The sequence below is a fragment of the Heliangelus exortis genome, chromosome Z (assembly GCF_036169615.1).
Source record: "Heliangelus exortis chromosome Z, bHelExo1.hap1, whole genome shotgun sequence".
Lineage (NCBI taxonomy): Eukaryota > Metazoa > Chordata > Aves > Apodiformes > Trochilidae > Heliangelus > Heliangelus exortis.
The window spans coordinates 14,119,268-14,136,220 of record NC_092454.1 but is presented as its reverse complement, the minus strand read 5'-3'; the positions used below and the strand labels follow the sequence as shown (position 1 = coordinate 14,136,220).

The 16,953-nt window shown below is 35.7% G+C and overlaps 1 protein-coding gene across 2 annotated transcripts in view; it reads left to right on the top strand.

Moving 5' to 3' along the window:
- RICTOR (RPTOR independent companion of MTOR complex 2) overlaps positions 1-16,953 on the top strand; it is an 88,443-nt gene that overhangs the window by 34,048 nt on the left and 37,442 nt on the right. For both annotated transcript variants that reach the window (XM_071730639.1, XM_071730641.1), the window contains exons 7-18: positions 2,198-2,324; positions 3,062-3,231; positions 3,472-3,539; positions 4,715-4,782; positions 7,242-7,324; positions 7,998-8,085; positions 9,076-9,166; positions 9,250-9,316; positions 9,418-9,498; positions 14,783-14,883; positions 16,157-16,319; positions 16,725-16,826. In XM_071730639.1, coding sequence (XP_071586740.1) covers positions 2,198-2,324; positions 3,062-3,231; positions 3,472-3,539; positions 4,715-4,782; positions 7,242-7,324; positions 7,998-8,085; positions 9,076-9,166; positions 9,250-9,316; positions 9,418-9,498; positions 14,783-14,883; positions 16,157-16,319; positions 16,725-16,826 — 1,209 coding nt within the window. The remainder of the gene's footprint in view (positions 1-2,197; positions 2,325-3,061; positions 3,232-3,471; positions 3,540-4,714; positions 4,783-7,241; positions 7,325-7,997; positions 8,086-9,075; positions 9,167-9,249; positions 9,317-9,417; positions 9,499-14,782; positions 14,884-16,156; positions 16,320-16,724; positions 16,827-16,953) is intronic.

Genomic DNA, 16,953 nt, shown 5'->3' with positions numbered 1-16,953 from the left:
AAAGAGCACTTAATGATAAACTAGTTTAGAGAAAAAACCCGAAACATTCAGGTTAAAGTTGTATAAGAGGAGAAAAGAGAAATACCATTAAACTTTTTAAACGTGATTTCTGTTTTCTTTTTTGAAGGCCTTAAGTGCTCACTTTCATTTTGACTGTGATCACATGTACATTTCCTGGTAAGAGCTTAGCAGTTCAGTAATGTATTCAGGCATGAAATGGATGGCATAAAGTTGCTCCAGAAAGCAATTTTCTGTCTAATAGAAGTCAATAAGGCCATTTTTTAATAATTTAATAGGCAGGATATTTTATTTTTGAAGCAGAAGTGGGGGTTAGATACAATATGAACCACCTTCTTTCTTCCTTTTCTTTAAAAGGAATCTTTAAAGACCAAATTCATAGTCTTTTGTTCTTTATTACATCATAGCTGCTTTGTAAGTAGGCTTGTATTGCCTGTCCTTGATGTTTACTATTATGTTTCAATACCTAGGGCAGAATGAAAGCAAATGCAAAAGTTGATATTTATTCTACTAATGTAAGCTGGAGTGTACTTGGATTTAAATATTAAGAGAACTCTACTTCTTATGTCTTAAAACCAAAGAAAACAAATGGACAAGAATAGCCTTAAAAGGTTGTTTGTGTCCATATACTAAGTACATGTCAATATCAGCAGAAAAAAGTTATAATTTTGTAGAGTGGATTGGTAGAGTCACTGTATTGCTAATTCTTGTTATTTCATGCCATTGTTAAACCGAAAGACAGTGTGGATGTGGAACAGTTTGGTTTTTTATTTGGAGTCCTCTCTTGAAGCTTCCTGTTTTGTGGGTGACAACATTAAGTATTACAAGAAGTTTCTCAAAAACACATCTGAAAAATAAACTCATTGAAGTGTTCAAAAAATTTGAAAATTATAATGTAGATGAGCCTGCTTTTGTTGGAAACAAATGGGGACTTAAAACAAAATCTTGGGAAACTAGACTGAAGTTTTTAGATACTGAGTATGTTCTACAACTCACGTTTATTGTAAGAAAAAAAATGTGACATGGTAGAACAGGCTATAACAAATTAGGTTGTTCCCTTTTTAAGCAGTAGACAGACAAAACCCCTACTTCCTCCTTAATAATACATCTGTGTTGAGATATTTATGTTCAATAATGTAGAGAATATATATATTTAATTTTTGCACACAATGGAAGCGTGAACAAACAGCTACTCAGCCTTCATAGTCAAAGCCTTGTCTGGAGGGAGAGCAAGGGCAAGTGGTATTGTGTTGGGTTTTTTGTTCATTCTTGGGGTTTTTGTTTGGTTGGGGTTTCTGGGGTTTTTTTTGTTTGTTTGGTTTTTTTTGTGGATTTTTTTTTACTTTACATGTGCACAGGGTTTTGCATCTTAATCTGCTGTAAATTACTCCTATCCTAAATAAGCAGCTGAGAATTTCCATGGTATAGGACTTCTTCTCCAACATAATTAGCTGTTGGCTATTAATATCTGTTTTATCCTAACTCAGATGTACTGCAATTAATGGACAAAACCTTGCTTTCATCCTTGCTTTTCAATTTAACATGTTCAAGGTGTGGGGGTTTTTTGGTGCCACAGCTAAATAACTTATGGTGAAGCTTATATACACTGCAGTTCTAGGAAGTTCAGGTACTATTCTGGAGGACATAGGGGTGTTACTTACAGTTGCCTCTAGAAACTACAGAATTTTCTGTTGAGTGACTTTTTTGTGGCCAGCAGCAGTCAAAGCATCTGCCAGCAAAACAGGAGATTTTAGTCTTGGCTAATAAACAAATAGGTATTGAAGAATCTGCTTCAGTATGAATGACTCTTCTAAAGAGTTTGTTATCTACTCTGTGTCATTGGATAGCATTCTTTGTTGATAAAGAAATCATTGAGGAAAACTAGCCATAGTTCTGTCTGCAGCAGTCATCTTTTTAACCCTTGTTATGATAAAAGAGTATAAAAATAAAAAACTGGAGCAGGAAAAGAATGGTAAAGTAAGTTAACAAATGGAAAAGTCCAAGAAGAAAATAAATGATTATGAGGATTTTTCAGATACAACAATATAATAATATAAGTAGTGGTCTGTCTGGTTGTATTCAGGAAACAGAATGCTCATCAGTGTGTGAATCTGTTTAGAGAAATACTGTGAAGAAGCAGATTAAAAAAACAGAGGGTTTTTTCTTTCTTTTTTGGCAGATGATCACTGTGAATGCATCATTGTTCCCCAGCTCTATTACTAATTCTTTGATTGCAGTTGGAAGCGATGGTCTTCAAGAAAGAGACAGAATGGTTAGAGCATGTATAGCCATTATCTGTGAACTAGGTAAGATAACTGCAAGCTAATTAAGCAAAATATTTGCATTGTTTTCGTCAGTTTTCTAAGATATTTGCTTCCATGAGTTTGTATTACATAGATTGTATTCCAATAATTAAGGGTATTTATTTAATAATGAAGCAGCTGCTAATTGTCTTAATGTGTGTTTCATGGATGTCATGTCAATGTTTTCCCATAAAACAAAATCTTTTGCATGAAGGACGTGAAGATTTTGGGTGTTGTTCTTTCCTTTAAGACTTTCCAGCTTCTGCAGTACCTTAAAAATGTTGAGATACTGAAAAACGTAAAAGAGTCCAGAGAACTCAAGCATCTTCCTTTAAAATATGTGTCAATGGGTACTGTGTTCAGCTAGCTTCTGGAATTCAGTATTCGTGTCCATGTAAAGGCTCTCTGGATTTATTTTATAGGCTAGTATAAATATCCAGTCAACTAAAGCACAAAACCTTTTTTGGAGAAATCCGGAAACTACTCATGGAAACTTGGTTGGAAATAGGTTGGGAATTGCTGCTCAGTGTTTACTCTTCTGACTACTATTTTTGTTCATGATAAATTAATCCAAAATCTGTGTATTGCTAATGTCAATCAGTTCCATTAAAAGCTTCGCATGTGTTTTATCAGTGTTCAGGAGGAAAAAGGTGTGTGTGTTAAAGAGATTACAATATTGGAAGACATGAAATCTTTTCTTCCCTATCAGTGGCCAAAATGACCTGTTTTTCTTTATGTAGCACTTCAGAATCCTGAGGTGGTGGCTCTTCGGGGTGGTTTAAGTACCATCTTGAAAAATGTGATTGATTGTCAGCTAAGCCGAATAAACGAGGCTCTGATAACTACAGTTTTGCACCTCATTAATCATCCAAAGACCCGACAGTATGTGCGAGCAGATGTAGAATTAGAGGTAGGTTCAGTTTTACTTGTACAGTGACAGAAATCAAGCATTGTATTACTAATGAAAATGTTTATTTCATGTCAGATTTCACACTCTATGTTAATACAAAATGTTTAAAATACAACATTTTAGGCTAAGAGCATAATGATTTCTAAAGCAGGAATGATAAGACAGATTGGAATGGGACTGGGCAATATCCATTTAACTGTGTTCTCACGTGAAAGTAATTCACGTCTTTCTTTTGTTCAGCGCATTTTAGCTCCTTACACAGATTTTCACTACAGGCATAATCCAGACACAGCCGAAGGACAACTCAAGTAAGTGTTAGTGCTGTTACTTGTGCTACCAGTTGTGTTTGTGGTATTGGTATTAAACTATTTTTCTTTCCAAAGTGAAAATAAAAGCAATGAGCTAATACTAGACTATGTGGAGTTGAATACAGTTAGAATGCAGCTTCCTAGAAGACTGTTAAGCATTTTGAAAGGCTTATTTAGCCCGGAGAAGGTTGGAGTGCATCCCCCCACCAGCCCTCCACCCTGCAATAGCAATGTTCCTAATTATATAGTCTTTATAAAGACTATAAAGAGCTGTAGCCAGGGCCCTTTATGATGTTGAATGGTGGGAGAACAAACAGCAACAGGAAGAAACTGAAACAAGAGAAGTTCCAACTTGATCTAGTGGTATGGAGAGGGTTGTAGTTTACTGTGAGGCCTTTCAAGTGTTGCATGTGGCTGTCTGGAGAGGTCTGCAGCCTTCATCCTTGAGAGTTTCTAAGCCCTAACTGCATAAAGCCTTGAGACCTGACCAGCCAGTAACTTGCTTGTGGTGGTATTTGGACTACAGACTTCCCAAGATTGCATCTAGCTTGAATTATTTAGGATTTTTTAGTAATCAAGTGGCATTAGAAGGGCATGCTGTGATAGGCAAAGGGGAACAGTTTCAAGCTCAAAGGAGGTAGGTTTAGATTAGATACTGGAAAGAATTCCTTACTGTACAGGTAGTGAGACACTAGCACAGGTTGCCCAGGGAAGTTGTGAATGCCCCCGTCCTGAAAGTGTTTAGGGCCAAGTTGTATGAGACTTTGAGCAACCTGATCTAGTGGGAGGTGTCCCTGGCCTAGGCAGGGGGTGTTGGAACTTTCCAACTCATTCTATGATTCAATACTTAGGTCTGGGTGACTGACTAAGGTTGAGATTTTTAGGTCTCTACTGTACAGTCAGTTTCAGTGGAAGTGCAAATTGACCATGTGTATGTATTTATTTTGTGATGCTACCCTCTTAATTCCCCACTACAGAAAAATTCTAATATTTGTTTATCAAATTGCATAAATACATATATACATGCAGTTATTCTCATATGTAGAAGATTTTTCTTTCTTTGGGTTTTGTTTCCCATCTAAAATCTTAGTTTAACTATTTTTTACTTGCTATCTTAACATATTTTTGTTTTATAGTCATTAACAGTATTGTGGCAATTCTTGTTTTAATGACAGGGAGGACAGAGAAGCACGGTTTCTAGCAAGTAAAATGGGAATTGTGGCAGCATTTCGATCATGGGCAGGTAAGGGTGTTTTTTTGCCTTTGGACAAGTGGAAGTATGAATGAGTGGTTTGTTTAAACACACCATCTATCTCATTTGATGTACATGATTTCTGTGAATACTTTCCTACAATGTGTTTTGATATTAAATTGAAGGATGCAGGTGCAGTTTTGTTTTAACTCTACTGGCAAGACAGCTTTTTCTCCTGTTGTATGAAATGTCTTGAGATGTACCTTGATGGTACTTGCCATTTGATGGCTCAGAGTATTGAAAATAACATAAGAATTTGCCTTTGAGATGGTTCTGCCACTTTAAATAAGTGATCCTTTTGTCTATGTGAAGAGATACTGACAGAATAGTTTAGCACCTGCTTTTGCCAGGTGATATAGCTGAAGAGAAATTTCAGAGAAAGATATTTTTTCATGTAGAATCATAGAATGCCAGGTTGGAAGAAACTTCAAGAATCATCTGGTCCAACCCTTCTATTGTTACTGCTTATATGAGATGTCTGAGCACCCCATCAAGCTTGAGACTTAAAACTTCCCAGAGTGGGGGAATTAACCACTTCCCCTGGGAGATCATTCCCATGTCTGATTGTCCTCGGGATGAAAAATTTTCCTCTTGTGTTCAGTCAGAATCTCCCCAGGAGCAACTTGTCTCACTTAATCCCTTGTTTTGTCCATGTGACTGTAAATCGGAGACCTTTCTCAATCAAAAAAGACAGATTTTTGCATTTTTTTAAATCCTTTCTCTGAAGTATTATACCATCTAATGTGAAGATACTGCCTTAGGGACTGCTTGTTCTTCTACTCATGACAGTGTCTTGCAAATAAACTAAATCAGATGATAGGCTTTTTACCAAAACTTTGGGTAGCCAAAACTTAATAGACAGGTATCCTTAAAAAATTTCTCCTGTTGGTGAGGAAGCTTGGGAAGTTTGTGACAGCTTTGAAATTTCTAATAAGCAGTTTCTGATAGGAGTGTTGCTGTACCTTTTATTTCTCAGGCACTTAGCACTAGTGGAATATGCCTGAAAGTTCAAGTGACTGAGAAAACAATCGTGTTGGAATATCTTACTTGCCATGGCATTTCAGTTGTTACATATAATTCCTTTTTTATATTACTTGTTACATTGGAGACCCACATATGAAATGTTTTTAGTACAAAATGTCCTTACACTCTGTCTTCCTACAAAGGGCATGTAGCTAAATGAGGCTTGAGTGTGTTCTTGGGTTTTGTTTTGGCTTTTTGGGTGGGTTTTTTGCCTGTCTTTACTATCTGCTGTGCTATCTGTTCTGCTCTCCTTGTTTCTCAGACATTATTATTTAGCACTGATGGTTGCAATGTCCTTTATGTGCAATCATGTTGAAGATGAAATTTAGAGCTACAGCAATAATTGTGTGCCCTCAGACATATTCCTATTTTGCAGTTGAGATGTGGACACTATATGCTCTTGGAAAAAAGTCCTCTGAGATGCACTGTGGAACATATTTATATGCCCTTCATGTACATGAGGCCCACAAGTGCTTTTTTTTTTTGTCACGTGGAAGCTCTAAAATTGAGGATTTTCATCAAGTTCGTATAAAGCATATCTCATTAAAGTTAGTTGTATCAGTGAAAATAAATAGATAAGCAAATGATACTTTTCATCTTTTGGTAATTTTTAAAGAATGGAGGTTTGTGCTGAATTATGTAAGATAAAGGTATTCAAACCTGTTTGTTTTCTGGACAGCTTGTTTCTCTAAGTTTTAATTTATTCTGTGAAGCATGAAGAGGAGTGATCAAGGAAATCAGCAAAGATAACTGTCTTTGCAGCAAACTGTTAATGAAGAGACTACACATAAATAGAGGCTAAGAAACAGTGTAGACTTCAGGTGGAATTCTGAAACAATTTTAGTTTTCCCCAGTGAAATATTACAGTAATTGAGTAAAAATAAACTGTAAAAGAAGCAAATTATAATAGTCTCATGGTTTACACAGTTAAATCTACTGTGGTGAAACTTCTGGTCGTTTAGGAAAAGTTGGTTTAAAACCATAGAGAATGTTATGCCGAGTATATTTAAACTTGTTTAGAATTCACCTGAAGTTATAAAGGAACAAAACTGTTTGTTCAGTTAAAACACAGCTTTTGATAGAGAAACTGCTCACTGTTCTACCAAGCTGATGGAAATCTTTCAGGTTCAAGATTCATTCTTCACTGAGAATTTTCTCTTTCATTTCTGCAGCTTCTTCTATGTAAATGTTGCTTTTGCAGATAATTTGAAAGGAGTGTTCATGTCAGTTTTTAATGAGGAATCAGTTATGTAATTAGAAAGTGTTGTGAAACATTACTGATTAGAAAGGACTTAGATTATAAAGGTGACAATTCTTATGATTAGTATTTTTTTTAATCATCTGTTCTACTCAAATTAGAAATCAAGTTTTAAAATAAATCTAATGTTTCTTTGAGGAAGTATTTTTCTGTATTTAATATTTTATAGGTATTATCAGCCTGTGCAAACCAGGAAATTCTGGGATTCAGTCTCTTATTGGAGTACTCTGTATACCAAATATGGAAATACGGGTAAGTGGTAAATGTTAAGTATTGATGTGGGAATAATATTGCATGTTTTAATGAATATATTCTTAATATTTTAAACAATTCCATGGTTTAAGCACAGACTCCAGCTAACAGATTCAAGTTTTTGACCCTCAAGTTTAAGTCTATAATTTCATTACAAAATTCCTGTGAGAATGGAATTACAGTCTTTATGTCTTAAAGGATGAAGTGGAGAAAAGTACATAAATTGTTTTTTTTACTCTGGCTGCAAGTCAGAGCAAGTTCACAGTAGCTGTATTTATGAGTTTAAAGCATAATAATGAGAACTGAATCTGAGCTGAATAGAAATAAAAATGTTTGTTCTGAATCACCTGCTGCTCCAGGAAGTTGATGGTGGCAGCAGTAAACTGTTTCTAAAAATCTGTAATCAAAGTAGCCTAAGCTTCTGCAGAATTCACAGTGATAATGGGGCACAGTTCTAAAGTAAACAAACCCCATGCCTTCTTCACTTCTCTAGATGAATTTGAGTTTATGAAAATAAGCATGTTATAAAAAAAAGAAATTTAAACAAATACACTGATTTTAGCACTCAATAGAATTCTCAGCTTCCATATTAATAGTAGACAAAATGACAGTTTTTATAAGTCTAAAATTGATGTGGTGGATTTTGTGGTTTTTTCTGTTTTGTTTTTTGTAGCGAGGTCTGCTTGAAGTTCTCTATGATATATTTCGCCTTCCTCTCCCTGTTATTGCAGAAGAATTTATTGAGGCACTTCTCAGTGTAGGTAAGTATTTAGAACTAATTCACATAAGAGTTCTGTCAGTTCTGCCTAGCTGAACCCTCCACTGTTTCTCTATATTGTGAAGTATATCAGTATTAACTGTTTCTCACTGAGGTAATCAGCTAACCTGAAATTCTGTTTAAAGTCCTTTATCGACTGTTAAGTATTATAAGCTTGATAAAAGGGCAGCAGCGGAGCATAATGGAGCATTTACACAAAAGACTGTAAACCTATTATTACAAATCAGACTTCTTTGAAGTGATAAAAGTATTCAGAAAAAAAAATCAGATGTGTTAGTGAATGATGAAGAACAGTTATTAAAAGGAGTCTCTTCTACAGATTGTGTATCTGCTAGTTATCTCCATTGCATTTTAGCAGACTTCTGCTTTTCTTAGGGCAAGCATATGCTTTTTCATGTCTTTGTATTTAGCAGAGTTGATCTTTTAGTTTCAGAATTACTCCTTTGTAAACCCAAGAGTATCCTCTGCTTTCTCGCACAGTCTAGAAGTATGAGACCAAAAGAAGGAAGTTGCAGCCTCTAATATTCCAGCAGTTCTCTTCTCCAGACTCTGGTTATAGATGCTTTATCATTCAATATATTATAAAAGCTTAATCTTTGTTCTGCTTTTATAAGTAAAAAATCATTCTTTGTTGCAAACTTGATGCTTTGTGACATATGGATGTACATTTTAGAATTTTATATGTTAGGATAATTTCTGTTAAACAAGCTCAACGTGTTTATGAATAGGAAATGTCATTATTTTGATTGATATTTAACTACAGACTTTGTCCTAGCTTTGAAGTTAGCCTTGTTTTACTCAGGAGTTTGGATTAGATTCCTTCTTAGAGATTGCATCTGACAAAATTTTCTGTGATTGGAAACCTGAAGTAACACGCATTGGCAAGAATTATTATTTACCTACTGACAACGATTAAAATAACGCTATGAAATTCAGTGTTGCAAGTACAGTTGTCCATATTTTCTTATTTCAGATCCAAGCAGGTTTCAGGACTGCTGGAGGCTTTCTGATGGCTTTGTAGCTGCTGAAGCTAAAACTATATTACCCCATCGAGCCAGGTCAAGGTGAGCATTTAATGAACTTGTTGTAAACATTTGTTTTGGGTTTGTGGAGCTGTTGACAAAATATTTTTTTTCTGTCTCTTTAGGCCTGATCTCATGGATAATTATTTGGCTTTAGTACTTTCAGCATTTATTACCAATGGACTTCTAGAGGTAACGAATTACATGAAGTTTGAATAGATGCTTGTTAATTTTTTTCCTATAAACAATAAAATGCTACACATTAAATGTAATAATTTTTTAACTTTTTGAAGGGTCTGGTTGAAGTGATCACAAGTAGTGATGACCATGTGTCTGTTAGAGCAACTATCCTCTTAGGAGAACTTTTGCACATGGTAAGTAGAACTTTTTGCTGAGCATAAGTAGTATTAACAGCTATTTGTAAATATTTGTAAATAAAAAACAGCTATTTGCTGCTAGAACTTGGAAATTATGTTATGAACTTTTCATGAGGAAAAGGGATTAATTGACATTGCATCTTTTCTCACTTCATGTGTAAGTAACAGTACAAATCAACAGTAAGGCTTTCAAAGGAAAGTTTTGAATGTGCTGGGGCTTCTGCTCCAAGGGTAATCCCCAGCTCTCAACTCTCTCACCAGTACACTTCCTTGCCTCAGCAGCCAGTTGTAATTTTAAGCTGGTGTCCTGCAAACTCACCCATTAGTTAACTGTGTGTGGGAAAATGACCATAGCCAGTTTCTGTTTTTCCTGGAATGTTGGTAGCTCTCTGGCAATTGTTGCACATGGAATGAGAGATGTACTTCAGTCTTGAGAGAGGCATCAGTATACTTTATTGGTATAAAAGTTTGATACTAAATAGAAGAGTGATCTAATGATCTGATGGCAAGTTACACTTGATTTACTGCATGGAGGACAGGGATAATCTGTCAGAAAGACCTCTCAGATTGAGTCATGAGGTTGGTAAGTCTCCTTTCTAAACAAAGAGAGGTTTTGGTGCTACTGGATCTAGTCCTAGTCACAGACTTGGTCGGCAGTTTATGTAGAAAAGATTCTACACCTTGCCTCTGTGCCATAAGTATTATATTGATAATAGAATGGTTTTAGATCTGTAGTAAATTGTGAAGCACTGCTATTCAGTATGTGTTAATTTGTATATTTTGAGTGGTTGAAGTTAGGTTGTTTGGTTTATCATGACCAAACCTTTATATACAACATAATTGTAACCCATAGACATATTGAAGTCAAAGAGTCAGCAAAATCACAACTGGGTTGAAGCATATGATTAAATACTTGGGTTGCTATTGATGACCATCCAGGAAGAGTTTCCCACCAGTGGTGCTCTCCCTACTGCTTCACTCTTTCCAAGACATGGTCCATCACTTCTGTAGCATGATTAACCTTAATTAGATGTTGTGCTGTAGTGGTTTCTTCAACACCAAGATTCATTCTGATGGAGGTAGGCAATCAATCTTGACTCAGTGTATAATTTGATTGTAAAAATTGATAAGACGTAAGAGGAGGTGAATAATTGAAATCACATGCCATGACTTCAGTAAAGTTCCAAACACAGATACCTCATTGATTGCTTTTATGTGCTGTAATGTTATCTCTGAGTGTAAAATAAGAGTTCTTGTACAGACACATCCTCATTCAATGTATCTGAGGGAAATTTATGGGATTTAATCAAGATGCATTTCAAAATGACAAACGTTTTGTTCAGTGTCAAGACAAGTTTCTTAGGTTTTGATGGAGTTACTCTCACAAAAATAAATCACTGTTGTTACAATATAACTCATGTGCTAACATCAATACTTTGCTGTTTGTTTCTGGTTTGATGATCTCATACTCTGCATTCTAATGGATAGAGAATAAGACTAGTAGGATTTAGTCCCAACACAGTGATTGGGTGTGGGGTATGTACTGAAGTACTGTGTGTTGCTAGAACAAATTCAATGGCCTTGTTGTTGATGAGTCTTTATTGACTAAATACTACCAGGACTGTAATTATTTTTCAATTTCATTTATGTTAGCCCAAATTACCTTTTAAATTTTACTCAGTGAGGTGGTCTCTTCACCTCCTTTTACAATTACTGCTATCATAGATTGCCTCTGCAGTTGAGCTTGCATACAAAGAGCTAGAGAAATATGATTGCTGCACAAAGTGCATCCACAGTCAACTTGCTGTCTCTTTCATTAATTCTTTCCTGCTGAGGCAGTATATCAGATAACAGCCATTGGTTACTGCCCAGTGCTAATAGGGAACACCGGTGTTCTAATTTAAATCACTTGTTGTGGTTCTGAGTTTATTTATGAATACATCAGCATCTATAATATTAAAGACTCCCAATCCTGTCCATTTGATGCTGGTTGCTTCTCTCCTTGTTCCTCTTGGAGGGATGAGATTACCCGTGTAGCCATGCTAACCATCCTGCGTAGGATGTATTTGGGAAGGTGAACAGATTGATTTAATTCTTAATTTTCATCACAGTTGTTCTCTTCCAAGAGACCATGATGAATTAAATGACACTTCTTGTTGGCCTTTTTGATCACATACAGTCCAGTTTCAGACTTTTTTGGGATGGAGTTTTCTTATCCTTTACAATTGGAGTGGGTGTTGCAGTACTCACAGTGGCGCTTGTTTTGAATTTAAAGAATAGTCCCATACTGTGGTGCACCCAGAGGCAGACTACAACAACAGAATGTACAAAGGTGAAATTATAACAACAGTCCAGTTCTTGTTTCTCCTAACTGGACCTAAACTGGAGTTCTGTTTCATTCCAAATTAAAGGCTTCCCATTGACAAAGCTGCTGTGTAGCACCAGTCCATACAGCAAAGGATTCTCTATATAAACTATTTTAGATCCATTCTCTGATGCCAAAATAGCTGCTCTTATTTTCTCTTACTTGTGAACTGCCTTCACCTTGTGTTACTTGTTTGCCAGTGGTAATACCTAATGGCCTTATATTACCATTTACTGTTTTACCCTTTTTGCTGAAGCATCTTTAAACTAAATGTATGTTTCGTTGGTGTACCTGCAAGTGAGGGTCAGTGCATCCAGAACAGACGACGGTTTGAATGGTTGTTGTTATGCTAGAAGTTTGGTGTTTATGGGTGCCTGCAATTTCTTAACCTTAGCTATTAGTAATGAGTGTGTCCTCCATTTAATAGCATTTTCTGCAATTCCTGTTAGGCAAATGTTTCTGATAGTGGATTTCTGTGCAACTCCTAAAGGGGACTGCTCCCTTAGGGCTCCTTCTGGTAAATTACAATTTGCGAAGGTTATCTGCAATGTATTTTTTCAACTTCTTCAACTGTTCAGACTAAAGATAAGTCCCTTTTCACAGTCATTATATTTCTTTAAACACAGCTGAGTGAAGCAGTAAGATCTTTTTTCTTTTGGGGCCCACTTGGAACAGCTTACTGTGAGTGTCATATTTGGCAAAATCCCATTTGGCTATAATAGAGTTACGGGGGTGTACTGATCCCAGTGACTATGTTTTTAATTCTTTAGTTAGAGTTTTAACTGCCTTTTAATGTTCTAACTTCCACTCCCAGGGTTTGCCATTTTGTAGATGATTAGAATGAATGAGAAATGTTGGAAAATTCAGGCACATGCTTCCTCCAGTATTCTTAAATTCCCGTTAATTGCAGTAACTCCTTCCTTGATTGGGACATTTGCAGCTCTTTGATTTTTCTTAAGGTATGTGGAGGAATCATTGCACTGCCTGCTACTCACTAAGTAACTAAAAATTTTACTTCTTTACTTGGTCCCTGACATTTTCCTAGTGGAATCTCAATAGCTGTGGTATTTAGTGCTTGCCATACTGCTGCTGCCACTTCCCTCACCCTCTCAGGGGAAGTTTCTCCAGTAAGTATCATCTGTATTATTGGTGCAGTTTCACAGTTTCAGCAGCTGCAGCATGAGCAATTGTGGGTCATTGTTCATATCTCTGTGGGAGTGTGTTCAAGTCTGTGTTCCCTCCCAGGGGAAAGCAAACTTCTCTTTATCTTCATCCATCAAGAGAGCCATAAAGAACAGGCGTTTTACATCTAGCACTGTCATCCATGGGTGTGCAGCTGCTTGCGAGTTTGCAGTGTTGGTTACAGCAGATGTCAGTGGGGCTGTGTTCAGGCATGATAATCAGTTGTTAAACGCCACCTCCTGTCTGGTTTCTGAACTGGCCAGACAGGTGAGTTACATGAGGAGTGGAGAGATATCTTGTTTCTCCAAAGCAGCCGTGACTACAGAAGTTCCATTTGTTGCTGCAGCAGAAATCAGATGCTGCAGTATGTTAGTAATTCTTGGATCAGGGAATGCAGGGGCTGCCTCCTGATCTCTACTAAGTTTGATATTTGAGTCAAAAAACTACACAGTGGCACCAGGTTCTTCTGTTCACAACACCAAAACCTAAAATATTTTCATTTTTATCCTTATTTGCAAAGCAAGTAGTTGACTTATGCTTCTGGCTCAGGAGCCATAAATGGACCTTGGCAGTTTGATATACAACACTTACAGTGTTCACACTGGTAATCTGAACTCTTATTTTTCACATTTTCTCATGCTGACAAGAATAGGATATACAGCAGCAAGCTTTTTGGTCAGTTTTCTTGTGGGTTTTTGTTTGGTTTTTTTTTTTCCAAACAGACTACTTCATAAGAGTTGGTAAGAATGTGAAATGCAACTTTGTCTTAGAAAATTTTGAGATTAATTACCAACTATAGTCTGCATCTTCAGACTATCAGCTCATTTCAGTGGTGCTTAATGCTCAAAAAATCAAGATGATAATCTTCAGATACACATTTGCTTATTAGTACAGTGATTTACTCACTCAGCAACATGTCACAAGAACAAATCCATTCTTTTGCTTCTTCAGGGATTATTCTTCTAATTGGCAGAATTTCCGCAATATTTATTCAGCCGTGTAGTTTAAAAAAACCAATCTAACCATGTATGGGTTTTTTTGCTTTTCAAAATACTTTGGAATGGGGGTGACTACTACTAATATTGAGTATGCTGCAAAGATTAGATATTTTTCAGTTTTCTGAAGAGGAAACCAAATTTACAAAGTTGTTCAGTATTTTGGTACTTTTATTTAGTTTTAAGAGATTGAAGTATTTTTTTTTATAGTTGTTATTTGTTAATTTCCAAAAATACTTGCATAACTAGTTATGTTTTCCAAAATAAAAACAGTTGAATGTTTGATTACTTAGAAAGTTATGCTAAGTTCATCAAACTGGAAGAGGGTGCACAGAAACATTGGTGGTCAAAATTTTATAGCAGAAATCATAACTTTAAATTGGGTTTGTTTTGGCTGGGTTTTTTTATTCCTATACATGATATAAGGTTATATAATGCTGTGTGTCGTTGCATGTTACCATTTTTAATAACCAACAATGCAAACAACACCGATTAGAAGTCTCTGAAATCTATAATTAAGTTACTTTCAACTGTGTTTCAGAACAGTTAGTTAGATCAAGTACTCAAAATGGTATGTGTAATTGTTGCTCAGATGTTAGGCAGAAAGTACTTTTGGTGGCATGCGTTTGTGAAAGTGTTGTGAAAAGTGGTGGATTCTTCAAATGTTGGTCCTAAAAAGATGCATGAATATATTGTAATAAATTATTCTAACTGGTCTTCTGCTGTTTTTTTTTTTAAGGCAAACACAATTCTTCCTCATTCTCACAGCCATCATCTGCATTGCTTACCAACACTGATGAATATGGCAGCATCTTTTGACATCATGAAAGAGAAAAGACTGTAAGAATTATAGATTCCATTTAACAGCAAAAATATTTTCATCATCTTTTCCCCTTAGAGCTGAGTGAAAACCTACATTACTAGTTTTCTGGTGGCTGAAACCACTTCTGTCTTTATAGAAATGCTGTGTCACTCTTGCTAGGGAAGTACTTTCCTGTGCATCGTTCTGAAAGTACAGGAGAATGTGGACATTTGGAAAAAAATCATGACACTAGAATACTTTTTGCATAGATTGTGAGGTTTCAACACAGAATATGTCATAAATGAACTCCGAGGTACTTTTTGACCAAGTAGTGTTGGAGATAGCGTTTCACCCCTTTTATGTTTCACACTTTTTTGACACTTCAATCCAGTTATGCTTTCACAATTAAAAATTCCTATACCGATTATTTTATGATGTTGTTTAGCTATAGCTTAATAAATAATAACAGACCAAACCAGTGAGTCATCATTAGTGTGAAGAAGAGCAGAAAATGCAATACTGTCATGAACCTAGCTGGTTCATGAAAAAAATATTTTTCTTAAGAAGAAAATGGTAACTGTAGCAATAGTGATTATGTTGAAACTGTCTGATACTTTTTGTTGAAAGCTTGCACTAATATTTCAGTTCCATTTAAGTATGAACAGAAACTTTAAATTCAGTGCAGCGTTCTCAGTGGCAGGTATTTAACCAGTATCAGGAAACTGGCACTCGTGATACTGACCAAATCTGGTGTATTTAGGCATCTAACTGGAAGACAAAAACATACATACAGCCTTTTTATTCCTCTAATCTAGAAAGACTTAAACTTTGAGATTTAAAAAATTTTATGATATAAAGAGCAGGAAAGATACTACTGATACTTGTGCCAACAGGGGGAAAAAAAGGCAAAATTACAAAAAACATTTCATTAGCCAAAGTTGAAACTAGCACCGTCAATTCTCAACTCTTATGCAGCGTTATTACTATGATGTCTCATAACATTTTGTCAGCCTGAGACTTTACAATACCATCTGTGAACTGTGATAGATAACATTAATTGCAAAGTAGAAGGAAAGGTACCAATAAGGCTCATTCTTCAAATACTATAAATTCTGAAAGATATTTTTCTGTATAAATTTGGCACAAAACTGAGGCCTATGAAGTTTGAAAACTTGTATCAAGGATTTTTTTTTTTTCAGGATTGTTAGATATTTTTATTTTCAGCTACATTTACTGACTTAGGATTTACCAGTAGGACTCTTTAGTTGGATAACAGTTGACAGATATTGACTGTAGTATTTTTGCTAATAGACGAGCAAGCGCTGCACTCAACTGCTTAAAACGTTTTCACGAGATGAAGAAGAGAGGACCTAAGCCTCACAGCCTCCATTTAGATCATATTATTCAGAAAGCAGTCTCGACCCACCAAAAGCGGGACCAGTACCGTGTGCAGAAAGACATCTTTATTTTAAAGGTATTCTCATTACTAATTTTTTGAAACTGAGTGTGACTTTGTATTTTGGAGACTTAGATGCCACTACATAAGCTCCACTCTCTTGTCCAGTTCAGTGCCATTTATGTAATTTCTTTGTAGTATTTTTTTGCATTTAATTTGTCTTGTAGGTACTTGTGAATATTGGTTTTCTAGAAAATCGAGGAGTGATATTACAATAACTTTAATGTTTTTTTAGGGCTAATTGTGGTCTTTTACTGTTAGATTCTCAATGCAGTATTGTAACCATGCAGTTTACTTTCCAATGCAAATTACTTTGGAGCATAGCCTTTTTAATGATTGATATACAACAGTAAGTGTATCATGTGACAAGACTGAGAAAACTGATGCAAGGAAACTTACTGCAGTTCTTCATGTCTGTTGCAGGATACAGAAGAAGCACTTGTGATGAATCTGCGAGACAGCCAGGTTCTCAATCATAAAGAGAACCTTGACTGGAATTGGAATCTAATAGGCACCATACTGAAGGTAAGCTTCAAAAGGACATGATATTATTTTTATTAATTTTTTATTTTAAAAGTCTCAATTTCACATGACCTTTGACTTTTTAATATTAATTCTATACAGCATTCCATAATCTGTTTTGTTTCGGGAA